Here is a 27500-nt window from a genome sequence, read left to right on the forward strand (position 1 = left end):
GGTTCCGTCACGGAAACACGGGAACTTTTAAGTTGCTACATCTGTATCATGTCGGCGGTGTGGCAGTATTTCACACTGGATGCTCCCACCAGTAAGACTGCAACATGCAACATATGAAAAGATGAGGAAATCTTGAGGTGTGGCACGAGTGTTGCCAATTTTAACACCAGCCACTTTATTAAACACCTGAAGACACGTCTGTCTGTCTGTGTATATATGCATTTATTTAAGTTGCTGTTTTTATACTGTTCTATTTAAAAATAAATGGCTTAAATCTGCTACATTTATTCATGTTTTACAAAGGGTTTAACCTGAGCCAGGCCTTACCACAATGATAATCATATCACAGTCGTGCAGGTGTAGTTTGATATTTTTTTTATAACATACTGGTGTCAGATCGGTACTCGGTATCAGCCAATACCCACAGCACAAGTATCGGAATCGGAATCTGGAAGGAAAAAAATGGCATCGGAACATCTCTATTTAGCTGCATTTAAAAATACCACGGTAACATTTTGTTTGATAGCCCACATGGACAATTCCAAAAGAGACACAGGGCAAGATGAGAGAATAAGAGGTCAGAACATAATCTAAGACAGATGACAGAGATACTCATTTAACACTGGGCTAGGAAACGTAGAAAAACATAGAAGAGGAGAAATGACGAGGAGCACCTGAAGGCAGCAGAATATTTACCATCCACTCACTCCTCCTATGGCTATCTGCGTGGCCACGGAGTATTTCTCTGCTACGGGGCCCGAGTTTGTCCCGAAAAGACGATTCCACCATCGCTGACGTTTGGCATATTCTGTCAGGTCTACGACTTTGTCGTAAATCTCCCCTTCCAGATCTTCACGTACATGGAAAAACACAAAAACAGTCAGCATATAGAAGCAACGAGCGGATACCTGCAAATATCATGGAGCAGTGAGGGCTGAAACACAGCACTGCAATAATAAGTTAATGTGCAGTACTACTATTGTTACAAACTTAAGAGAACATTGTGGACGCTATACTGGCCACACGTAGTGATACACCTTATCAGTTCAGACGTTTACATTAGCCTAAATAGCATCAACGTCGTTAAGTTAGAGGCTACACTGAGCTGAGTGAAGTTCACAGGCCAGGCAATAAGTTAGCATGAGCAGACAGCTGAAAAGTTAGCTCTTAATGCTACGTCTGGAGCCGTCGCAGTTTAAAATGTGGAAAGGCAGTTTGAGTGACTCCCACGTGCGAGGTAAGAGTTTCAGAGCATGTCTCGTGTGCAGTTCAAGCTCAGAATGTCCGGTGTCCCGGTTCAGTCAGAGGTTCGGTCAGTTCACAGGCCTGCTCAACTTACCCTTGTCGCGGTTCGCCATTTTGGAGTGCACTGCTCTGTCCTCAGCTGCCTGCACGTCCGACGTCATTTGCATAATTTGGACGGTCAAAGTAAAACACACTGACTGGAGCACGTCTGCCTGTACACTGTGACAATATAATAATAATAATTAATTTTGCGAGGCACGTTCAGAACAAAAGTTTGAGTGATATAAAGTAACTAAGTGTAAAATAAGTTAAAATAAATACAAATAGGACTACTACTAACAAACGTGCATAAAGAACAAATTTATATAAAAGGGGGAAAAATAATAATAAAGACAGTAAGACAGCCTGTGTTGGGCTACTCAGGGGGTAAATGCTTTATTATGTAATTAATTAATTAATTAATTAGATGTCTTAAGTCGGGTTCTGTCGGTGGGGTAGCTCGTGCCTGTTTAAACACATTTACTGTTCTAATATCTATCAAAAAGTACTGTATATGTGTGTGTGCCCCCCATAGACGAATATGACAGTTATTTTGACCAATTGGTTGCTTTAAAATATAGTTACGTAATCATAATATAGCGTGATTAACCAATCGCAGGCCTTAAGGCGGGTCAATGGAAGCTCATTTGATGTGTGCGTGAGCATGTACGTCCGCGTGCTCGCAGCGCATCGACTGGAGACAGTCACGTGACTGCACACGCCGGTCACTGATTGGTCAGCCAGAGCAGAGGGCGTGCGGTCGGTGGCGGCGTGCGTTTGCCTATGTGACACAATTACAACAACTTTGAGCCGATGGTTGGGGAAGTTTGCGATATTATCAAGTAACACTCACTCTCAAAAGCCAACATTACATCAACTCCATGCATAAATTGGCACTGGAATATACGCTGTGTTTTGATGTACAATGAGGAGAATGCAGGGTGACTTGAAGGGATCATTTCCTTGAGGATTTGGCAAGAATTCCGCTACGCCCCGTTTTAGTCCTGGATAGCTGTGCAACACTTTGGTGTTTATTGCGTTCTGTCGGAGTTGCTCGGTCCCATCGATCTTCCCATTTCTCCTCCATGAAGTCGTGCGGAGTGTCGCTCACAGCCTCAGCCTCCGCCGCTGCCCGGAGTCTCGGCGTTGCTGGTAATGACGAGGAGAAAATGGCGTCGGGAACAGCGACTGAAATCGAAGAGGACTTTCCGAAGCTAACAGCGCAAGAAAAAGAAAGCCTGGTCGGAACTGACAGGTTAGATGAGTTGCTGTGTGAAGTCTCACCCGCTTCTTTTTTGCAATATAATTTCTCTTCGTTCAGTTTGAAAAGCCCCCAAATATGATTGCCTCAAGTAACACGGAACCGCCTGTGTGTTGTCTGTCCTCTACTTGCAGTTCACTCTTTGGATTTCATAGGCTTCAAGAAGATGGCGCCAGAACGAAGGCCTTGCTGTTAAAGGTATGCCACAGAATAGGACCACAGTCGCGTCTCTGGGTGATCTCGTCTGATTAGTGCAGATCCCACCTGAAACGAGTGGCACAGACCTCCCAACGCCACACACGCTACATGGCTAGCTGCGACGTATACGAGCCTCAATTGTCCAACTTTGAAGCCGAGCAGTGTCTGAGTGTAAAGACAGCTCTCAGCTCTGGACGTGCTCATTGTATTCACCAAGCGACGTTTGCACTGCCAGGCACAGAGTGAAACCGCTCCAGTACATTGATGTAGTCAAAGACAGGCAGTAACGGTGTGTCAGTAACATTGCAGGACGCTATGAACCGCCACCCTGCTGGACCCGGTGGTGTCATCGGTTGTTGGGAGAATAGGTACCATGCACGTGATAGCATTGTATCGCCTGTTTAAAACGCGCGTGTCATAGAAAGACTGGCATACATAGCTGTGAACACTGAGGAACGCACTGATGTTCCAGCTGTTCTTACTTTGTTACACACGCCGTGTGGTGTACAGGGCTCTGAGGTGAGCCTCACTAATGGAACACCTTGCTGCCTAGCTAACTGTTGTGACTTCCAAAAGTGTGACAGCAGAGCTCTGAGGGGGGAAACGCACACTTCCTTAACGTTTACCGAGAGCAGAGACGTGAAGCTGACAGCTTCGTTGTTCAGCAGCCGTCCGTCCACAATAACGGCAGCCACGGTTTGTGTTGTGCGTCAGCGCACTGTGGTAGCACGTAGCGGCGAAATGTCCAGCGCTTCTCGCACTTCTAGCGAACGTCACCGTGGCACCGTTTATCTGACATCACCGAGGGTGAAACAAGTGCACGGTGGTGTTTCAGGGCTGCAAAATAATGGCTGATTGACTTGGTCCAAGATGGCGGGGATGGGAAGAAAATATCTAGCAAACGTTTGCCAGCTAAGTCGCAGGCTAGGCTAACCACTATTCGCAAACAGTCATATCACGACGGAGGCGAGCAGTGTCGGTACAAAACATGATTCAGATTCTAAAGAGGAACCAGAGGCACCGACCTAACTGACGGTGCAGTGCTTGGTGCACAGATAGCAGCCGTGTTCATGCAGCCCATGTTATCAGCGCTCCACTTCCTGTGCCTGACCTGTCTTCAACATGTGGCTCCTGGGCTGCTTGTTGTGGGGCTGACTGTTAACATTGTTCTGTCAGGCCCGGTCCCGCATTCACTTCTGACATTTCATATTGTGTTGAATACCTGGTCAGCCTGCAGGCCTAGCCACAGTACATCATTCAACTAGATCTGATCGTGGGATCTGTTTTTTACAATAACGTCACATGAGCAAGGCTGTGTTATATTTCATTATGTTCTTTCTGCGGCATAAATATGTATTGTAAGTTACTTTTTAAAATAATCTCTGGACTGTACCATCTTAAAATGTGAGGGAAGGGAGAATATTTGTTCAGGATGATGCCACAGAAGTTAATATTGGTACCATCCCAATATAGTTTCCATACTTGGAGCTTGTGTGTATGGTCTTCTGAATCACACTGTCTCTGCAGGGTGCTCACTTTGGCCTTGGCTAACCTATGTGGCAAAAACTCATTAGCAGAAGGATTGCTTGGCATTACACCAGTACTTACAAACTGTGTGTGATATTGAATGTTTTTATTTGCTGTTAATCGTCAAATTGTGAGAAAATGGTATGTGAATAATTTCTCCTGTGGAAGTAAGCATAGACATTTTTCCCCAGAAGCTTGAGGGACAGCACATGATTTGATTTTACATGTTCCAAACAGTATAACATGTTATACCAAGGCACTAGTCCACAGAATTCCATTATTTCAATCGGTCATATACAATATGCATTGTAGACATGGATTTGAATGGATCTTTTCAAATCAGTGTAGCTGGCTCTCCGCTGATGAATGGTGCATGAATGTTTTATTATAATCCACCATGTCACATCTAAACATACTGGTCAGTCATTAAATACATGCTTATTGAAATTACTGTGTAATTAATGCCACACCATTAATGAAGATTTAGAAAATAAACCAATATGTTTTTAGTGTACAAAGGGGGTGCTGATCATTTGGCTACCAAATAAACTACGATCCACCTGCAGTGGTGTCCAGTGAGGGATATGACTTCCAGAAATTGTACCACATATTGGGATATTGGTTTGCCAGTAGGTAACAGTTTGGTTTGCACAGAGCTATGGAGTTGATCATATAAGGGAGCATTCAGACAGGATCCAGCACTGCAGCTAAAACACAGAATTTTTCATTTATTTGAGTTGGGGTAGTCGATTTGGATGTGGCGAGGCGGCGTGAAGGTGTCTGCTGCAGGCCACTGTGTTAACAATCTAACTTTTGGAAAAAACACAATACGCTGTCACGCTGAAGCTGCCAATCAGATGATTAGACACACTGCTCCACAGTCAAAGGTTATGCAGGTGGATTCATGGATTAAACTCTGACACTCTCTACCTGTTTGTGTCTGAAGGTTTAAGGGAGGGAGAGAGCAAACATTGGTCAAGAGACACAGACACACAACCTCACACATGCCAGACAACTGTGTAATGATTTGCCACAGCGCCTGATCCTGTCTGTATGTACCCTAAGATGTATATTTGCAGCTTTGTGCTTGTGAATAAATAAACACTAATAGCATGCTCACAGTGTGATCATTTAATGGTGTCTATGTTAGATGGAGCTACATTAGATTCAAAACAACGAAGCATAAGAAACAAGTTTTTCTATTCTGATGTGAATGAACCAAAAAATGAATGTGGCCATCTTCTTGGTACATACAGACAAAACAGTTCACAAATATGCGAACATACACAACTGTACTTGACATAGCACGTCACAATACAGCAGTTTCATGATTTTATAAACTTGTATCAATTTTTATTTAAGTAATGCAAAACTACACACACACACACACATATTCTCTAATTATATTCTTCACTGGCTGCTGTGTTGGCTATCAAGAGTCATTTGTTTAGCCGTTGTTTAAATACTGACTGACGAGGTGGTTTAATCCAGAATGTCGGGCTAAAACTTGCTTGCCACCATTACCATTTAGAACTTGATCATTTTTGTGTAATCTGTATAGGTTATACCAACCACTGAATTTTTTATTGCAGATGTGCAGCACCTTCAACTCAACACGGCTATTTCTTTCTTTCAGGCTGTTAGCTGCTATGATGCCCTCATCCTGAAAGCAGAGGGGAAAGTGGACCCTGACATTTTCTGTCAGTTGGGCCACTTCAACCTCCTGCTGGAGGACTATCCAAAAGGTGAGAGTCAAACCTGTACCTCAGGAAGGGTTGTTTGTGTTCTCATCTTTTTATTGGCCTTTTCTTGTTTTTATTGATACTGTGTCATTTTAAAATGTTTTCTTTAGCCAAAACATTACGGACGTGAATATGAATCCAAAAAAACAGAGTAAATCATGGAGTCATGTTATGGGTGCTGTCTGGACTTTGTGTGCTCATTATTGTTGCACGTCTTGAACATGTAACACTTTCACTGACTGTTCATAATCTCCTTCTGTATCCTATTCTTTTCTCAGCATTATCTGCGTACCAGAGGTACTTCAGTTTACAGTTGGACTACTGGAAGGTGAGTTTGCTCGACGCTTCATGTTTGGTGTAAATGATACAATATAATCCAATAAAATCAACTTTTGTAATGACTATACAGGCACTATTTGCTGTGAAGCCAAATCTTTTCTAGCCATAGCCGAAGTTCAAAGCACAGACAGCATCACTGATACTTTGCATGTTTTGTGAACATACAGGGTTTTTATGTCTGTTAGCGTAGTTTAGTAAACTTGTACATTTATGTTTGTATCTGTGAATTCTTTGCTCCAAGCTCACACATCTTTACAGGCTGAACATGTCTGCCTGCAAACTCCATGTAGCAAGTTTGTGCAGTCACTTACAGGCCTGAAAGCCTGAATTCCCAACCTGTGAGGCAGAAACACTTTGGCATGTAGGAGTGTGTGTGCACATAGATTTTTGACATACAACCTGACCAATCAGCTTTGTTGGAGCTGCTACAGCAAATCCAATTGGTCAATTATGTAACAGCTATTTTGCTGTAAACCAGCTAACTTTAACCTAGTTTATAGCTCAGAAAGAGCATTGTGTGAGATGTGGCCAAAGGGTTCACCTGTGAGCTTTGTTTTCTGTATTGAGCGATCTCTAATCTGTTTGTTGCATCACACTCTGCTACTAAGCTAATGCTCGCACCATGCTAACATTACATTATTCCTAATATCATCTCAGTCAGAAAGCAGCGTGAGAGAGAGATCTTCACTTTTCCTGCTTGTTTTAGGGACTTGTTGCTTTATGGCTTCAGAAAGTTAAACACATGCTTAAATGCGTTGTGGTCAGGTGTCTCTGTTAGGAATATGGCGCTGTTTGGCCATAGATCTCCATGTTGAGGATCATCTTTTGTGTTGCATTGCCCCGAAACTGTGCCAGTTTTCACCCACTGTGACCATCCTCAGACTCCCTTAACGCTGTGTTGTGGCTCTTTAATGTCAGTCAGTTCATTTTTAAATCTGATGTGCTGACATACAGAGCCAAACCATGAAAAACTGTCCTTAGGCTTTGTGCGTGTGCTGGTGTCGCAGAACTTTAAACTTTCCCAGACAAGTTGTTTCATAGATGACACAGTGATGCTGTGGATGAACAGCAGCTAGCTAATGTGATGAAGCTGATTGAGCACACAGGTCACAGAGTTGTGCTCCACTAAATGACCCTAACCCTAACGGGTGCGTGGATCCACTGCTGTACATGGAAAACATATAGAATGCAGACCAAGAATAATACTACTGGACTACTTCTACTGTAATGTGTTGGTTGTGAACTGAAAGGGAACAATTCCACTGTTTGTCAACCTGTTGTATGTATTTTATCTCTGCAGGACATGTGCGGACTGTAGTCTTCTGTGCTTGTAAGGCCACTCAGTTAAAGACACTTAAACATTAAGCCAAACTTGAGCCAGTCCCAACCACTGCTGGCAAACACAAATCGTGATGACTTCCACATGTGTACTTTCTGCGAGGTGACCAGTAGCAACAGTGCCTGAGAGACACTGCAGGAACTGAGAGCAACTGAGGGTACATGTATACCAGTATGCCTATACACATGAATCCTCAGGTTAACCAGTAAACAAGAGCCTCAGTACCTCTGACAGTTGCAGGTGTAGTAGGCTTTGTTTCTAGTTAAATAGGAATGTAACAGGGTTTCCCCCTATGGCTGTTTTATTAATCTGGTTCCTCGTTGTGTTGATAACTATGCTAGACATGTTAGAAAGCGAACTAACTTGCACAGACGATAAAATTATTTTATACAAACTGGTCTGGTTACATATTTGATTGAAGCTTTATTTTACCAGGGAAAACATTAACCGATGGCCTGCTTGTATCATTTACTCAGGGATGTTACTTAATTGTGAGAGGTGCATGTCTTTCCTGTATTGAAATCAAATGTTGCTAGCAGTATTAATTGATACCTATGAGAAAGTCTGTTTGTTAACCATCCTCATTAAACTCTGTGACTACATCAACATGCAGTATTGTTGACAAGATGAGACGAGGTTACAATGAAGTTCAAAAAAGAAAATGTGTATCAAAATCTCTTTGTTTGATGGTAAAAAAGTGGAGATGACATATTATTGAACTGTGCTTTACTGTCAGTAAACTTGTATAACTTTCATGAAAAAGAAAAAAAAAATGTACTACCCTTTTACACCTCCTGACAAATGAATTACTACCATCACCACTAATAACAGCAGCAATCAGTTATATTAAAAGAGAGTGCAAGCAGTGATGGAAGGTTGGGTACAACAATAAGGGTTTGGTACAGAGTTAGCCTGTCTTCAGTTAGTTGTAACTAGTTTGTAAAATCAAACAATGACTCCATTTTCTCTTTTCAGTAACAGTCAGTAACAGTAGTTCCTGCATTACACTTCTAATACAAACTCAACACTTCAGTGGACAGAAAACTTAATTTCTTAAAAAGACTTTTATTGTGAAAACTCCACTCTGATTCATGGCTCTCATTATTGGACAGGTGAGATTTGGCAGGACTAACACACTAAATGAGCAGCTGGAAATGAGAACCCTGAAGCTGAATGGATTTGCAGGCCACTGTTTGCTGACATGCCTATGACAGATTTACAATTGTCATCATCAGGGAGATTCAGGAGATGTAGCTTCATTGTTATGAGTGACCACTTTCACACTGTTTTCACATTTCTGTTGATACATTGGTATTACTGTTTAAAGTATTGATTAGAGCATCTTTAAACCGAAAGTGTCTCACACGCTGCTGCATCACCATGGAAACTGTTCATATGTTGGTTGCTGTCTCAACACTACAGAATCCCCAAAAGGTCACAGTGTGATTGTGGCTGTGCTTTAGTTGTTGACCCATTAGTTTCTAATGGGTGTAACATGAACTGTGTGTGTGTGTATTGACGTGTTAGTGGTGGCTGAGGGATGTATTGCTGAACTCCTGTGGTGTATTGGTAACACATCTGTTGTATCTGATAGGAGCACTGCAGGTTCAGATCCAATCGTCTTAGCGGATGTTAATAGTGCCATAAAGAGGTTACAGCTACTGCAGCCCTGTACATTCACCCACGAATGCAGCTGTACAGCTGACTATCTCCAAAGACACAGCTGGCAGAGCAGTTAAGCCATCCACAGTAGTATGCCTCTCTATAATGAATGAAATACCAGCCTTGTTGGGTCCAGATATTTATCCAGGATCATGGCATTGTTTTTGCTCATTCCAGCTAGAGAGCTACAGAGGACTTTCCTAGATGGGGTGTGATCTTATATTGTGCATATAACAATGTTTTAGCATTCTATGCAGACATATTTGCCTCAGTTTAGCTTGCTCACAGTCCCTGCTCATGGCCGAGATTTAAATTGTCCAATCAGCTCTGATATGATGATGTCCAGCCTGTCCCCTCCGTGCTCTCTGTGTGGATGAATAGGCCTGTTTGGTTTGATGTTTCACTGTTCGGTGTGCCTGTTGAGCCAAGGTGCAGAGAGTTCAGCTGTGATCAGACCTGACATCTCTGGGCTCCTCTGGGTTACAGATCTCCACAATAAAGTGAGGGTGTGAGCTCCTATCCTCTGCTAGATATTGGTGTGGATCAGCACTGATGTATACGCTACAGTTTGGAGTCCAGAAGCAGGGCTTACAGGCCGCAGTGTGGTTGACTAAATAGTCATCCTAATGGTTGACAAATGGAAAGGGATACTTTTAGGGGATGATTGAAATACACTGATTTATGTTTAGTCAGTCTATGTGACTCTTTGGCTGAATGTCATTACAGCTGTAATTCGACTCTCCAAACTTTATATCATGAGCTGTTGTCTGTTCCGCTGCTTGAACACTTGAATTAAATAAGTTGTGTAGTGTGTGACATCAGTTCATGTGAACAACAGTTACTGGTCTTTTATATCATCAACAGACACTGACTTTGACGGTGAAGTGATATTTCAAGTCGGGCTGCAACTAATGATTATTTTGGTTGTTGACTCATCTATCGATTATTTTTCTGATTAGTCTCCATTGCACCTCTTGTCTGACAACTGCAGCGTATTTTGTATTTTCATAAATCCTGTTTTTGCTCCACACCAATGGATGAATATGTCTTTTATAAAAAGGCATATTCATCTATTCATTGGTAAGCTATAAAATGACGGGTCAACAGATTTTTATTGTCGACATAATCGATTACTTCGACTAATTGTTGCAGCCCTAATTTCAGGTCTGAATGATGGAAAATGATTATTTTTGTATCATGATGGTTGTTTCCGTTACTTCTACAGGACTTCATGTACTTGCTCTTGGGGAAACAAACCTCCTGTACTGTGTCTAAAGAGTTACATTTCCAAACCAGTTAACTAGCTTTCATTCCGATGCTGCTGTTTCTAACACGTCCACCATTGTTTTTCAGAATGCTGCCTTTTTATACGGCCTTGGCATGGTTTACTTCCATTACAACGCCTTTCAGTGGTAAGTTCATTTTCACTACATGCATGGTGTTTTTCTGATCCTGGTTTAAAAATAAAAGTGAAATGCAGTGGGCAAACAGAGTTTCATACCTCTTAAGACATAGTGACATTTGCTCTGAAGTAGCATTAAAGGTTGGATATCATCATTTCATGTGTGTGTTCAGCACGAGCTGGCTTCAGCATGTGTTTAGCATTAGCACAAACACAGCTAGCCTTGTTTCCTAAAAGGTGCCTTCACTCTAAAGTTGTCAGTTGTGTGTTTTTACATGTGTGCATATATACACTGAAACAACAAGCACTCATTTAAAATCTCTTTACTGGACATCAACAACTGGGTCTGAGTGAAGATGTCAGCATTACACGCTTCCCCTCACTGCCCTCTCTTCTGGTGTGTAGGGTTAAACATCAGAGTCACTAACACACAGATGAAATAGATAAGAATAACTCCATAGGGGCTTGTCCTCTGTGGTCATCGTGGTGACTGAGTAAATCAGCAGCGAGGCTGGAAGAATGAGAGTGGACTCAGACGTTTCACAATAAAAAGCATCCATGGTGTCCCAGCTGTGATGCTACTCTGCTAACGCTCCATGTGCTGCAGACAAAGTTGAGAGGATGGTATCCACTAAATCAGCAGTCCCCAACCTTTTCTGCGCCACAGACCGGTCTCATGTAAGACAATAATTTCAAGGTGTGGGGGGTAAATACGACGAAATAAAATGATACGACCATCATAAAAACAAATATAAAGTGCATGAAAATACAACTCACCATTACACTGAATTAACTGGGGTAACGTATCACCTGACCAGGACAAGCGTCTTGACCTGTCTTAACCTGTGTCAAGAGGTACAGATGGATGTACCATAATTGGGAGAGAATCCGGTCGGTCAGTTAGATCATTCCTGTTTCTAAATTGAATCAGCTCTCTGCACATTGTTCGCACAGAAACACCTTCATGATGTAATTTCCACCTGTGCATTATTTCTGGGTGACGGGGACAGATCTCATGGTCAGCACTGCCCTTACTACTCAAAGTTGCTCTGCTCTTGCAATCACATCAGTCATTTTAATATCCTTTAACCAGACGACTTGGGTTTCTGCTTTTAAAGTAAGGTTGTATTAAGCTTATCTATAGCCAGTGTGTTACCTACAGTACAGGGCGGTCAGTGCTATTGAGACTTTTGACAACTGTAGTTAGATTAGGGCTGGGCGATAAACCAAAAGTCAAATCTTGATATTTTTTAGCTGAATGGGGATACTCTATATATATTTATATTTTTTCCCGTGGCTGGATAATTTCATACGTCTATTATTAATGGCCCACTGGTAAATTGCACTACCACCACTCATACTACAAATCTCACAATGCACTGCAACAGCTGACACACAGGTCAAGACCTGTGCACCACCTCTAACCCAGCTGCTTCGGTTGTTAACACACTAATCAGTGGTCCAGTGTTGACAACTTAGCGACTTTTCAGACCCTCTAGCCATTTGTTTTTTTCCTAAAAAGCGACTAGCTGGAGTTATTGGAGAGGAGAAATAAAAGTGAACTGGCGGCTCAAGGGAAGAAATGTGTCATTTTAACGCAAAATAAACTGTATCGATATTAACGGTATGGTCTTGTGCTATATTGCATGTGAAAAAATATCGATATAGATTAAAATATCTATATATTGCCCAGCTCTAAGTTGTGGATGTTGTTTGAGGTTGTCCAAGCCATACCAGCGTCCTCAGTAGAGGTGCAGATTTGCAGATTATTACCCATGGTGGCATAGTTTTTGGATGGCATGGCAATGTTGTACGTGTGTCACAGATTCACAGATTTAGAAGCCATTTTAGGACTCCATCGCCTTAGAGGTGCACAATATGGTATTTTCTTCAGCTAACACAATAATGATAATTTCCTGCTTCTCATAGCCGATAGCATTAAGATTATTTCACATTTTTGCATTTTAAATAGAAGATGATCCAGAAAGACAAAGAACAGTTCATTTATTTTTTTATCTAGTAAAGTTCATCAAAAAACTTCACACACACACATAAACATTTGATAGGCCTTATGGTCTCTGAAAGCCAAAGTAACTAATTCATATTATTATATATTATTATATTACCAATAATTTATCAGCAAGCATTTTATCAGAATAATATATAATAGTATACATTCATTCATGTATGGAGAGATTTTGCAAGGACCAGTCTCCTTAGTTTTGCCCACTGCTGCCCCTCAAACTCATCCAAGATTTTGAAGGTCTTTAACATTCCCAATTCGAATATCCCCATTAGGGATGCAAATTATCGATTAATTCATTAATCGTTAGTTGATTTACCTTATCGGTCAATTAACTGTTAACTGATAAACGGCTTTTTTCCTGAGAAGATACATTTCTCAAACATAAACATAAAGCAAAATATTGCTTATATACTGAATAAAAAAATGCATGTTATATTCCTGAACTAATGTTTTATTGTACCAGTTGGGATACGGTACAGATACAGCATTTAACCAAAATAAATTCTGCACAGAAAATTGAAATGCATAAAAAAAATGATTGTGCACTGGCTCACCTGTTGCATGTGAAACATTAAGCAACATAAAATATTTTTTAAAGCTATACAATATGGGCTTAGCCTACACAATATTAAGCCTACATATAATTATCTGGTAAAGTACTTAGATGAAAAACTTGAAACATTAGCAGCACCACTTATAATCTCCCTTGTTCTGAGAAAGGTCACAGTAAGATTACTAGCCCTGGAAACTTACAGTAACATGTAGTACTGAACACAGCCTCAATCATCCCTGAGGAAGGTGACAGTAAAATTAGAGGGCCTCTATTAAACAAGAAATGTTGAGAGTGACGAGTGGGCTGAGCATGTTTATTTACACACAGGAGCAGATAGCGATGACGCGCTAGCAATTAGCATGTATTTCATTCTTAGTGGCTAATGCTAATTGCTAGCGCGTCAGCACGGCTGCAGGTTTTGAAGGTGGTATCTTAGTGAACTCGTAGAGCTGTTGAACTTAAACGTAGCACCGCAGAGTTTACACTGAGCGTCTTTGTCATCATTGCTTAGTTTGAAATGCTCCATACTTCACTCCGGGTCTGTCGCCGCGTTACGTTCAGGTACGTTCGCTGTGGCCTAGATTAAGCAATGGCGCCCTCAACTGGCGACACCATGACATTTCACTGAAAAAACTTCTGTGGAAAATGGCCCTAGATTCAGTTAACCCGATTCATTTAATTTAATCAATTAAATTTTTTTCAGCGATTAACCGGTTAATCGATTAACTGTTTACATCCCCAGCCCCCATCTCTGAGGCCTGGAGAATGTGTTGGTGGGGGTAGGGAGGGTGCCATGTTGGGCTCTGGAGGATGGACTACATCACCCTGAGCCCAAGGTCTGAAGGAATGCTGAGCTGTCAAACGGTGACTGTTACTTCACAGGGCTGACGCAGTACTCACTCAGAGTTACTGGACCAACTAATCCAGTTGGACGTTCCACAGGCACAAAAGATGCTTCACCCCAAGAAAGCATCAGGTTGTCAATGTCAATGTGATTTGAATGTACACAAGTATGTACAGTACATCAAATGGGGTCCAAATAATAGAGCTACATTGTATTATTCGCCTCACCTTCTGGGAAAAATGTGCAGGTTTATTTGCTGTCAGCGCCCATTTCTGAAGGCCAGAGTATCTCTTTGCTCACCTTTTGGCTGGACTTTGCCTTACACTGTATGTCACAACCTATTGTATAGAAGAGCTGTGCTCTCCAAGCATTCACTGTGGATTCTAGTGAGTGAGGAGAGGGCAGAACAGAGAGCAGAGGAGGGAGGGACCAGATAAACCAAGAGGAGGCACAGAGATGGGGGCAGTGAGTTCAGTGTGTGTGTGTGTGTGTGTGTGTGTGTGTGGCACCCTGTCAGCAGGGAGCTCAATGCTTGGTTGTTTCATACGGGATAAGGGCTTCATGCTGACATGCAGTTGCCATTGTTGTCATAGTTACACAATGAGTGGGTTCAATTGGAAACCTGTGTTTGTTTGCTTTCAATCCTCGTCTGTAGTAGTTAATTGCAGTACGGCCATTGCTAACACGACAGCATCCTGTTAGCATTTTCAGATATCGCTGAGTCACACTTTTAATCAGGTTATAAATAAGTGATATTACACGAGAGGGTGTGCTTTACCGTCATTATTGGCATGACGGTGATGTGGTCAGGACAGAGGTGCTTTCCAACTAAATAAAACATAAGCAAAATGTATTTATATTTAAATGTATTCTATTTCCATGGAAATACACGTGGTCTGACTAATACCTGGCGTGTGATGGAGAAATTGCTGATCGATGAAATCAGCTCAGGAGGAAAGAACTTGTTCTCAGGAGCCTCTGAAGTTTATTTAAGCTTGATCAAGGAGAATTCGAGATATTAGAGACATTCTCAGAGTTCATCAAAAGTCGGTCTCACATTCTAACAACTCATGCTGGTGGTCAGATTTTAAACCCCTACAGATAACACCACAAATACTATACACCCAGAATAAGTCACAGAGAATGTTTTTACCCATGTTAGTGTTACCGTCAGCACATTCTAGGCTGGATTTGTGTAACCTAAGCATAGAAAATTCCATAACACTTGAAAAACAATCAGCGACGTCAGTAGACCCATATATGTAATGGAAACCAGTTTACTACTCCAGTAAGTAACCCGAGCCTGAATAACATCCTGCAACACAGATGATGTCTTGTCCCAGCCAAGTAACATTAAAGCCAAACTGAATAAATATTCACATATAAGCATTGAACTGAAAACCTTTTCCATGTACAGATTTAACTACTACCTCCATCAGTGTTACACTTATTCTCAAGCTTGCAGCGCCATGTGAGCAACTCAGCACACAGCTGATTGAAGATGTGACCCAACAAGTCAAAATGTGTTGAAAAAAGATCAATGTAATCACTTCCAAAATTCAACAGGTTTTTATCTAATCAAATATTGCGCTTCAGTTCTAATGAGGCAGCAGCTGTATTAACAGGCCGGTCTAACGGCACCATAAAGCTGATTTCATTATTGTAACAGAGATACATTCCAAATGTCTAGTTGATCAAATTGCTACTTAATCTGTCCACTTTTCTCCTCTTACAGCACGACAAATGACTTTTTTTTTCGGACTCTCGACTTTCCTCTAGTCTCCCTCACTTATTTCTCTGACTGTCTCGTCTCGTCTCCCTCGTGTGTGAATCTCACCCACTCATGTCGCAATGTCTATTGGAATGCACTGATTTGATTGGCTGAGAAATATTACATGAGATGACTTCCAACACATAGAATTGTCCTGTGACAATTCTATGTGTTCATAGAAAATGTATTTTGGTCTGTTTCCATGGAAACATATTTGCTGTTGCAAATTGGTTGTATCTAAGCAGAATTTCTAGAAAAAAAAAAAACAGCTGAGGGAAATAGACTTTGTCACACTCACTCTGATGTTTGAAAGAATGACCATGCTTTGTGATACAGTGATGAGTCCACCTTTAAACACTCATACAGACATGTTAACTTGTAGTTCTTTAATGGTGGAGTATAAATGAGTGACAGCTGGTCAACAGGGACAGGATTTGAAATCCTCCTGTTAGACTTTTAAGCACACCATAGCATTGTTATAAGCTCATCATCTTAAAAGCCCTGAATGGAATCCTCAGGGGTTAAGGCTGTGAAGTCATTGTCTGTTCAAGCAGCATTGCAGAAAGAATAATGTCTATTTGAGAATAAAGTTTGCTCTACATTTAAAACATTTCCAGTGAGCAGTGGCTGGATTCAGGTTCTGTCAGTGTAGAGTTGCACGATACCCACGGTATACACGGTACCCCGCGGTGCCAAATCATAACCGTCGCTACTATACTAGAAATTTTACACGACGGTACTACCGTGGATTACTATATTACCGGTGCCAGTCTCCGCTACATAGCGGCCTCCTCTGCTCTCCTCCCGGCTTCTCACTGCATGCTACTCCTTTGTAAACAAACCAACATGGAACCGCAACCGAACTACACAGCTGCTGAATGATTGGCTGTTTGCCTGTTACTGGTGACGTCCAGGGATATGATAGGCTGTTTCCGCACGCTGGGTCCGCCCATCTGTTAGCTGATTGGCTGTTCGTGTGTTTCTGCCGGCAAGAACGAACTCCGCGAAGACAGCTCCGCTTCGATAGAAACTCGCTTCCAAACAAACAACAAGCTAAAGTTCTGTCTCGCCCAGACACAAGACAACACACTCACCATGGCAGAAGCACCGGGCCCAAGCAGCGAGTCTGCCGTGGCGTCTTCGTCAGTGGCAACACTAATTTTGCTTAAAAAACAAACGTCGTTGTTTCAAACTAACTTGTACAAATACATTGCAGTTTATAAAAAATAATAATAATAAATAATTTACTGTAACGAAATACTTTCAGATCTGCCACACTTCTGTTTTTAATGAACGTTCTTGATTTGTTTTTGTTTTTTTCTCCAGGGCAATCAAGGCGTTCCAGGAGGTGCTTTACATTGACCCCAGCTTCACAAGAGCTAAAGAGATTCATCTGAGACTGGGACTCATGTTCAAAGTCAACACAGACTACGAGTCAAGCTTAAAGGTAAATCTTAACCATGTTTATTTTGGTCAAGTGGGGCCTGATTACCTTTAGAACTAGTGATGCACGATATGAAAAATTTCTACCGATAACCGATAATTTCCTCTTTCCCATGGCCGATACCGATAACCGATAATCATATTCATATTTCAACCCGATAGTCCCCCGTACGGGGGGCAACGTGAGATGCATGCACAATACAGACGATCAGCGTCTGCTAGGAAGCACCAATCCTAACATGTAGCATACCAAAATGACGGAGAAACTCAGCTAAAAGTTCTACCAAGCATTACTGCCCAAACAAAACACAGCTCAATCCCCAAGCAATTATCTGGGCATGTAAGAAAAACACGAAAACAGCGCATGTCCACTTTAGTGCTTTTACTAATTTCACCACTTCAACCAAACCACACAAACATCGTGTGAAAGCAGAGACTCCGCTGATTACAAAGATATGTGTCTCATCACTGTGCGATGAAAACTGGGCGAGCTAGCCCCAAGAGTGGCAAAAAAATCCACAAAACGATACTGTGTGTGTTATCTTTGCTGTTTCGTGGTCAGAAGTTCTATTCCAGCAAGAAAAAATGCTGCTAATGTCTCCTGCTATGTCTCTGCTAATGTCTCCTGCTATGTCTCTGCTTTAGTTTGAATCAGTCACGAAGCTCCTGGTTGTTACATAAAGACAAAGAGGCCTTGACAGTGAAGTGTGACCTCTTGGTGTGATATACTACCTTTGGGTTTACTTCATTCTGAATCGTCATTGGTGGGTCAAAGGTGAATGTGGGCGGTACTAATCGATTCTCCTGACTCTGATTGGTCGGCAGGTGATAGGTGTCAGTCATCAAAATCCGCCAATCAGGACATCCACACTCTGTGTTGTTTTAGCCTTAGCAGCACCGCTAGCTGCTACCACCATAGACATATAGACATAGACGCCGCATTGAGCGCTGAATCGTACGTCACGCCGCATTGAGCGCTGAATCGTACGTCGACGGCGCCGCCATATTGGATCGGGCAGATCTGCCTGTAAACTAATACAAGGAAATGGACTGAACTTCATAAAGCGCCTTTCTACAAAGTTCTTTAAGTTAATGTCTCTTATACACCCATTCACACACACACTAATATATCTGGGAAACAAACAGGCACCAAAAAACAACGTATGTAACTTTTAAAGTGTGATTATAAATGTTTACTCCTTATGTAAGCACCAAACCAACGTATGTATTTTTCTGTGTTTACAGCTACTAATGTGTGTAACACTGTTACTGTGATGATAAATATTGAAATATTTATATTTAACATTTAATCTGTGTCTATAATAACCAGATCCTGAAATGTAGATGTGACATGAGGGTTTCTGAATAAAGAGCACTAACGTGTACACCACACACACACACACACACACACACACACACACACACACAACCCACACCCACATGTCACATCTACATTTCAGGATCTGGTTATTATAGACACAGATTAAATGTTAAATATAAATATTTCAATATTTATCATCACAGTAACAGTGTTACACACAGTAGTAGCTGTAAACACTCAGCATTAAAATCAACCTATCGAGTCGATAAAAAATTACATAATTTCTCCCCATATTGGCCGATATTTTATCGGTTCAATAAATATTGTCCATCCCTATTTAGAACCAGATATCAGGTTGGCAGTGAGTTCAAATCAAGCTTTAGATGAGCGACCGCTATGTAGCATAAACTGGTACCGGTAGTATAGCAAACTACGGTAGGACTGTCGTGTAGAATTTCTAGTATAGTTACGATTTGGCACCACAGGGTACCGTGGGTATCGTGCAACTCTACTCAAATCTAAACAGTTCTTTTTTCGTACATAACTATATCACACAAATGCATGCACACACACATAGAAAGAAAGAAAGAAAGAAAGAAAGAAAGAAAGAGGCTTGTTTAGAACACCAAAGCCATCTAAAGTATAAAATGCTGCAGCTCCAGAAACAGTAACATGCATTTAACCTACTACTGCCAGTAATCTGCTTCAAATGAGGCTCAACGTTCAGTTTCTCTTGACTGACCCTTAATAATCCAAACATGCAGCAACATGCTGTTAATGTTCAAAGGAATATAGTTTAATATGTATTAGTATAATTTTCACTTAAATGTCTATTCTATTTTTTATAATCTGTATTTGATAATAATCTGACCTTTTAGTGTGAATACTGCTCTTATGGAAAGCCGTGATGTGTCTCTTGAGATGCGTGCTATTCTTACCACATGTTCTATGGACATATTAGGGCTGTGCTGAATTTTCAGACCTGTTTGATATTGAGCTAAAGAGCAGACAGCCTTGTTAAAAAATAAAAAGGGTTCTGCCTCTGAAATGTTTGAAGGCTTTTGCAGCAACTTTAACAAAGCATACAGGAGGCATTACCCTCCTAATAGCTGGCTAGATACCTCCCTAACTCAGCAAACAGCACGAGTGACACGCTGGCAGTCAGAGACAGGGTTATATTAGTTATCTATAAGTGAAAATGATGAGTCATTGATTAAATTTGCATTGTTGTATTATACAAACTAGTTCCAACTTACCATGAAGACATGCTAACTGTGCACCACTGTCTGCTCTGCTGTGATGCTACATGTGCTGCAGACAGAGCTCAGAGGGTCGTAGTGAGCGTCCTCTAAAGAGTTAACATCACTGAGAGCTGCTTCATGTCACTTTTTATTTGGACTGAATGGCTCCTCATTACAAAATGCTGAACTCAAAGTTCAGACAGGCTGCACAGAATCAGACTGGTTTAATCCTACTAAACACGACTGCAAAGTCAGTTTGACAAAATCTAAAATTGACTTTCCAGCGCAGAATGTTGCTGGACATCCAAAGACTAACCACACCATGAGTGCAATGGAATCATTTTCTATTCATAGCAGTCTGTATTGTACACCTGGTGTGCAGTCATAGAGGCCTCCTTCCTGCCTAAATAGACGTAACCTCCCCAGTCCTCAGAGTGACAAAGGCTGGTGGATCATCTGTCCCGTCTGCCTGAGCTAAGCCCCATCTTCTCCCGACACCTGTGAGTCATACTTGTCCATGCAGTACTGAAGGGCTGTCTGACTGGAGCCTATGGATCTATTGTCTGTGAGTCCTGGTTCCCTCTAGCTACAGACAGCTACCTGATCCTGGGCTTTGTCCCACTCCAGACATTCTGTGACTGATATGTTTTAAGACATTAGCATACTGTTGAGCCTTGTAAAGCATTGTTTGACATTTAATAATCCTAATAAGAATAATTGTTAGATTTTAATGCTCTGACATAGTTTGAACTAGCAAACTGAATATTCACCAAGGTGGTTTTTAGTATTCATGATATTTTGTCCACCCTTTTGCAGTTCAGTTCACCATTATGTTGTCTGTGGGATGATGCTCTGTATAAACTGTACATCCACCTGTGCTGATGCTCCTGTTGCCACAGTATTGAGCACAGCAGGCTGCACGTGCTGCACGTCCTCACACTGTCTTGGTCGCACCCCTCCCTCTCAGCCCTGGCTCATTGCCAGCAACACACAAACACTGACGGAATCTCTCTCACACACACACACATGACTGCCCCAGTTATCTACAGGGAGGGGTAGGAGGAGGAGGGGGGTGCTGCCTGTTCCAGCTTTGAGGTATTGTGTGTCATCTCTCTGCACTCTCCACTGCAGCCGTCTGCTGAATAGTAATCAGTGACACCAGGCGAGAGAGAGAAAGAGGGAGAGAGGGAGTGAGCAAGGGAAAGAATGATAGCAGAGAGACGGAGAGAGAGAGAGTAAGGAAGGCGAGACATGGGGAGGGAGGTGGAATGCCAAGCTGACAATCCTGCTGCATTATCTGCCGGGTGGTAGAGCAAGTGTGAAGAAGGAAGGATAGAAGAGACAGAGGGAGAGATCTACAGGAGGATGCAGAGTGGGGTTCCAAGAGGAGTGTGATGTGCCAGCGATCTAGGTAACGCATAAGTATGTGTGTGTGTTTTAATAGATTGTCTAACATTAAGGCATCTGGCTGTGATGAGTGTGTCTGTTGTTTTGTGGATCATAGCTCTGCTTAAAAGGAGTGTATTCTAAGCAGAGTCGTGTGTGTGTGTGTGTGTCTGTGTGTCTGTGTGTCTGTGTGTGGCTCTGCTGGCCCTCAGTGAAACATGCAAAGAAAGATCCAGCTGGACACTTCTTGATTTTTATCTGTCTGACATTGAGCGTCTGTGAGGCTGCTGCTGCATGGCTACAGGTTTCTCCTTTAGGTGTGTTGTGCTTCCAGCTATCTTTAGCTCCTGCCTACATGATAAATAGAGAATATTTTCCTTTAAGGTTACAGCTACAGCTTTTTTTTTTTCTATGATATCCACCACAGTGGAGTATGGCAGCAGCAGTACAGGCTGTTCTCTGTGCTAGATTCTCGTGCAGTTCCTGGTTTCAGGACGTCCTTGTGTTCTCATGCTGTGAGTTTTTACTGACTCTTATAAGAACCACTGATGGTGCCTTTTCAAACACCTGAAGCTGTGTGTGACTGCATCGGGTCATTGTGCAGCTTAGTAACGGCAATGAAACCGGTCACCTTGAAACCACCTATGGGTGCCCGAGTACTCTGGTTTACAGATTTACAGGGTCAGACATATTGCTGGAATTTAATGTTTTACACTATCAGCTCCCAACAGGCAGATGGCACCTCAGTCTGCTCTGCACAGTTGTGATGCCCTGAAGCATTACAGTGCACACAAAGTCATGTGCACTGTAAAGCATGAGGTCAAAATAATAGTGGCTTTCCTCACCATATGATGGAAATAATGGAGTTGTATGGAAGTCTTAAGGTGGTCAGGAGAAAGCCAGCAGAGATAGAGCTGTCTCTGTGTGGTGTACTCATACTAATCTGTTCAATGACCCTGGATGGAGATACCGGCCAGTACTGTGCCACGCCTTGGCAGCCAGGCTGAGTCTTTGCAGACGTCTGCCTTAGCCAGCAGTGCTGTCTTTGAGATGAATGGAGCAGGTGCCATTAGAACTGCTGGATCCCAGTGTCTTATTTTGAGGACTGCTCAGGCAGGAGGAAAGAGGTGAGGTTGGAGCAGAAAGAGTGATCCAGAGATGAGAATATCTGCTCAGTCCCTCCAGCTATCAGTGTACTCTCATGTTACGGTCAACAAGGTTCATTCATGGTCTGCTGTGGATCATTTGGGGAGTTTATTAAACAAGGCAGGGTGAAGGAAAAAATCATTTTCTCCCTTATTTCCTTTTAAAAGTATTGCGACTTGTCGCAGTCCTGCAATTAGTAGTAGGATTTATGTGATGTATGTTTAATTTAATCCTGCAGTCACTTGCTGTATTAGTAACTGTCATATATATGCCAGCTGTTGAACATGTGAATGTTTCTGTATGTTCATAATAAAATGCCTCATTTCTTCTCTGCAGCATTTTCAGCTGGCTTTGATCGACTCCAATCTCTGCACTTTGTCAAAAGCTGAAAGTAAGTAGCATTCTTATAATTACCACATGGAAACCAGCCATAGGCTGTTGTGTAATATTAGATTGGATGTAGCAGCTTGTCAGTGGTAGATGGCACATATTGAAAGGGCACAGGAATATTTCTACAGAGCAATTTTTCCTCTCTGCTGCCGTTTCCCTGCTGACTCTGCCCAAGACTGGGGTTGCCTAGGAGACAGTGCATGGAGAGAGAACTGGAAGTGCTCGCAAGCACATTGCGCATACACACTGTGATTTCAGATTACATGTACACTCTGGGGAAACTGTCCCACTCCCCCTCCCATCTGTGCTCCACACTGTTTGCAATCTGTACCCACTGAGGTCAATGAGGTGAGCGTGTAATGTGGTTGGAATATGATAAAGTGAACTCTCATCCTTCTTTCCTCTGTTTTTTCCACAGTTCAGTTCCACATCGCTCATTTGTATGAGATCCAGGTAAGCGACCCGATCCATTCTGTTTGAAAACTCAGGCCAGGTTAATCAGTTTATTGTTGTGTCGGTGTTGTTGTACAAACGGTTATATAGACTGCTCTGGACATTTTAAATAATTCAGCTTGTTCTTTTTATCTTGACGATTTCTTCTTCTCTCAGAGTCTGACAAAGCGGCACAATTATTATTGTTTCTGTTAGTGAGCAAAATGTTGTTTCTGTTGGCTGCCATTGACTGTAATATGATCAACGTCTCACATTCTGGTGAAGGTCATACACAACCATTTTATGAGTTTACGTGGTCACATTTCTTCAAGTGATCCGATTTATATAGCATGAATCATAACCGAAGCAATCTCACAACACTTTCCAAATAGAGCATGTCTAGACCATAGTCCCACCATGAATACAAATTGTTTTTCAATGTGTGAAAACATCACCCTGTAGAGCCAGACCATTGCTATTTTAACCACTGCATCTATTCTAGGTTTAGTGGCCCAGAAAACTCACAGGACAATTCTATGTGTTGGAAGTCATCTCATGTAATATTACTCAGCCAATCAAATCAATGCATTCCAATAGACATTGCGACATGAGTGGGTGAGATTCACACACGAGGGAGACGAGATGAGACAGTCAGAGAAATAAGTGAGGGAGACTAGAAGAAAGTCGAGAGTCTGAAAAAAAAGTCATTTGTCGTGCTGTAAGAGGAGAAAAGTGGACAGACTCTTACATTTTCCCACAGGGCAGTTCAAAACAAGAACCTCTACTGAGACAAAGCACAAAGTGTCCTTTGAGCAAGTCCAATCCAATGTGAAGCCACAGAAAATAAAACACATTTTGACTACATACATACATGTTGATATAACTTGTAGGCTTCTTCACTATACTGTATATGCTACTTAATCATAATACAACTTAGACATTAGAATGTTCTGGACCTTTGCTTGAGTAAACTTTCTCCAACCGGACCTCTTTTTAAACTTGAGTTAAACACCTCTGCCCTGACATTATGCACTGCTTAACTTAATGTTACGAAGCTAATGTTAGCTAGGTACCTTCAATGAATAGCATAACTTGTAATATGTTATATAATTTTGGGTAGCTGGCTATCTTCAGCATGAATTCATGAATTTTATTAATAGCAACAATATAGCAACAAAGATTTCATTCATTGTTAGATCTGGATGAAAAACAGATTTCAGGGCTTTTCTTTCAAACTAATCTAATCATCAGCATGTAAAGTCATTGATTGACCAAAAAAAGGGAGTGTGTGTGACCAAATCTTGTGCTTCTGATTAAAAAAAGTGCACACAATCTCTGATAGAGCACTCAGTCACTCTCCTTCTTGGTCAAATATCCTGGTGTGTTTTGGGTCATTGTCCTGTTGACAGTGACAAGATGCCTTTTTAATTTTGAATAAATCACCCCACACCATCACACCTCCTCCTCTTTCTTCATGCTTCATGGTGGGAACCACACATGCAGATACAATCCATTCCATCCACACAGCGGTTAGAACCAAATATTTTAAATTTGGATTTTTATTTATTGGTACAGAGCTCCACTGACTTGTGTTCAAAGCTGTTATCAAAGCAACTGTGGCTATCTATACATAAAAAAACATTTCTCATTTACAATTTTTGTGGACTACATAATTCTATGTATGTTTTGATGTCCTCAGTCTTGTCTTCTCAGACAGGTGTGTCCAAACTTTTGACTGGTTTGTACTTCATGCCTGAATAAATGGTAGTTTAAAGTACAGAATGGATTATACGCAGAATTGAAAGGACTCGGTCCTTTTACTGACACTGCAGTGCTTCAGAACCACAGGACACTTTTGTGATTCTGAAGCGCCTCAGTGTGCATCATTCACAAAAGCTTGATGTTGCTTAAGTGAGAGGATGTAGGAGCTGCCCACTGATCTGTTCACACAAAGGAAGAATTGTTGTTTTCTTTCTTTTAATAGGGTGATGATCAAATGAAAGGCATGTAAATGAATGTGTGATTGACATTCTGCCACCAGGTTGCTGCTGGTTGATCAATTTAAACTGATCTTTCTATTTGAATTTTCATGTCAGAGACAAAACAGCTTTGTCAGCTTTAGAGTGACTTTATGAGCATTTTCAGTGATGGCTGTGTTAAAAACAAAAACTTGTTGGCTCTTGCATGCTTCTGGTGTGTGTGTGTGTGTGTGTGTGTGTGTGTGTGTGTGTGTGTGTGTGTGCGTGTGCGTGTGTGTGTGTGTGTGTGCGTGCGTGCGTGTGTGTGTGATACATCAGCCTGCCTGCTGAAATTGTTGTTATAGAGTGGATGCCACATCAGCATTCCTGAAAAGAGGTATGCTGCTGCAGAGCTCGCTGACTGATACACACAATATGGAAGCCAGAACTATGAATGAAACTCTGCTTAGCGAAGTGTGTTCATGCATCATCCACCAACAAGGGTGGAAAAATTCTGATTGGTTGACAGGTGTCCATTTAGTGTGATCTGATTTTGTGAATTGATACACTACAAATGTAGTTATGGTAAACATTTTAAAGACAGTGTTTTAAACTGCTGGTAACTATAGCAACAGTACAATAGTAAGCTTTGGGTCCATTATCCACAGTCACACATGGAATTGCTCCATCTTTTTAATTCATATTTGATTCAGTTTTCATTTAAAAAGCACCAAATCATATAGGATCTCACAGTTTCCATATAGAGCAGGTCTCGACCATACTCTTCATAATATTATTTACAGAGGCTCAACAGTCCAAGAGGCTGAAACCATCACATGCACCTACATTCAAGTACTGTCTGTAAAGACAACAAGGTCTTTTGGGGTCTATGTCTGTGGTGGATTAGCTTCAGATTGATTCAGTATGGTTAATCATGTGTCTTTACCTTTTAAAGATGTTCATATAAGAAAGTACAAATGAGGTTTTTAAAACAACTGAGTCACCACTTAGGTACTGTATGGTCTGCTAGAGGGTAAAGGCTTGTAGTCAGACTGGAGGGCGACGGATGAATCAGCCGGTGTTCTCTGGGCTCTCTCCTCTGAGCACAGGCTGCACAGACCTGTGACCTTTACAGCAGTCTGAACAGGACATGCAGCCCTGTAGACTTTGGTTCAAACCTGACAGAAGAGTGACTGGACCTTCGGTCAGTCCACAACCAGTCTGGCACCAGAGTCACCTAGAATGATCTCCTGTACAGTGTTTGGCATCAAACCCAAAGGCTCAAATAAATAAATCAAATAAATAAATGAAATTGAGCTGAGTAAAAAGGTCATAACTCCAGCAACATGTGGATTATATAGGATGGTTTTATTAGACCAACTGCAAGCAAAGGCATCATTTCAGACTTCAGTCATGTACTATGTACTGTAATGGGCGTCAAAACCCTCACGTGTGCAGCAGTTGTCACATATTTGAACATACTGAAGTGAAAGTTTAGCTCCTTCAGATGTAGCATCTCATTTTCAGTATGACACCAATATAAAATAAGTGTACTGTAGATGACATCCAAGCAGGCCTGCAGCTGCTGACCTGCTGTGTTTTACTGTGCAGCTGCTGCAGACAACAAAGTAACATAAGAAATGAATGGCTGTTTACACACAAGCTGTCCATTTCTCACTTGTGTGATCATGGTTTGAATGTAATGAGTGTCAGAGTCACTGGATTCTAGCATCAGTCTGCTGTTAAACAGTCTGAACGTAAAACCTCCAACTGAAATTGACAAATCGACAAGATTTTCTGCACTCAGCTCATCATCGCTCGTCAGTCTTTGGTTTGAGTGCTGTGAATTGATCAGTCAAACAGTAACTGTGTCAATAGCTGAGTCAATACAGCTATTCTCTTATTGTGTCATGTTGATGTGTGTGTCTGTCTGGACCCCGCTTGATGACAACCGTTAGTCAAAGCAGGAAGGAACCACTAAGAGTCTCGCTCATTTATGTGCCCCAAGTGTCAGTGTTTACCCTGAGGTGTCTTTATTGTGAGCAGACAGGAAGAGTCCAGGACCTGTCTGTGCATATACACTCACACTCGTGGACGTTTTTATGGTGTGTAGAGATGGGGGTGGGTTGCTCTTAAGAAGACTGCTTGAGCTGATAAGAGAACATTCACCCTCTATGAATCGGTTCAGACCCAGGGTCATTCAGGTCGCCAAGTTAAAACAAACAGTAGACTCAC

The 27500-nt window shown here is 41.7% G+C and overlaps 2 protein-coding genes and 1 long non-coding RNA gene across 6 annotated transcripts in view; 1 reads left to right on the forward strand and 2 right to left on the reverse strand.

The window, feature by feature from the left end:
* Positions 1-1476, reverse strand: part of fundc1 (FUN14 domain containing 1) — a 15859-nt gene extending 14383 nt beyond the window's left edge. The window contains exons 1-2 of the mRNA XM_010750441.3: positions 1340-1476; positions 697-850 (exon numbers count right to left, since the gene is read on the reverse strand). Of these exons, the coding sequence (XP_010748743.2) occupies positions 697-850; positions 1340-1412 (227 nt within the window). The 5' untranslated portion in view covers positions 1413-1476. The remainder of the gene's footprint in view (positions 1-696; positions 851-1339) is intronic.
* A 182-nt stretch (positions 1477-1658) lies between these two features.
* The window catches only part of kdm6a (lysine (K)-specific demethylase 6A), a 44565-nt gene continuing 18723 nt past the window's right edge, over positions 1659-27500 (forward strand). The window contains exons 1-8 of one of the 4 annotated variants that reach the window (XM_019268298.2): positions 1659-2539; positions 2680-2743; positions 5907-6015; positions 6291-6340; positions 10706-10764; positions 17275-17395; positions 22822-22876; positions 23294-23328. In XM_019268298.2, the coding sequence (XP_019123843.1) occupies positions 2370-2539; positions 2680-2743; positions 5907-6015; positions 6291-6340; positions 10706-10764; positions 17275-17395; positions 22822-22876; positions 23294-23328 (663 nt within the window). In that variant the 5' untranslated portion in view covers positions 1659-2369. Of the gene's footprint in view, positions 2540-2679; positions 2744-5906; positions 6016-6290; positions 6341-10705; positions 10765-14554; positions 14643-17274; positions 17396-20499; positions 21365-22821; positions 22877-23293; positions 23329-27500 lie in introns of those variants that run through there. The other 3 variants (XM_010750443.3, XM_027291244.1, XM_027291245.1) reach the window with 3 other exon arrangements.
* LOC113748226 (uncharacterized) lies at positions 14653-16072 on the reverse strand. The gene is made up of 3 exons (XR_003464190.1): positions 15967-16072; positions 15085-15171; positions 14653-15005 (listed from the first exon to the last, which is right to left on the reverse strand). It is a non-coding gene; the product is annotated as an uncharacterized LOC113748226 (long non-coding RNA).

The sequence above is a fragment of the Larimichthys crocea genome, chromosome XVIII (genome assembly GCF_000972845.2).
Source record: "Larimichthys crocea isolate SSNF chromosome XVIII, L_crocea_2.0, whole genome shotgun sequence".
Lineage (NCBI taxonomy): Eukaryota > Metazoa > Chordata > Actinopteri > Sciaenidae > Larimichthys > Larimichthys crocea.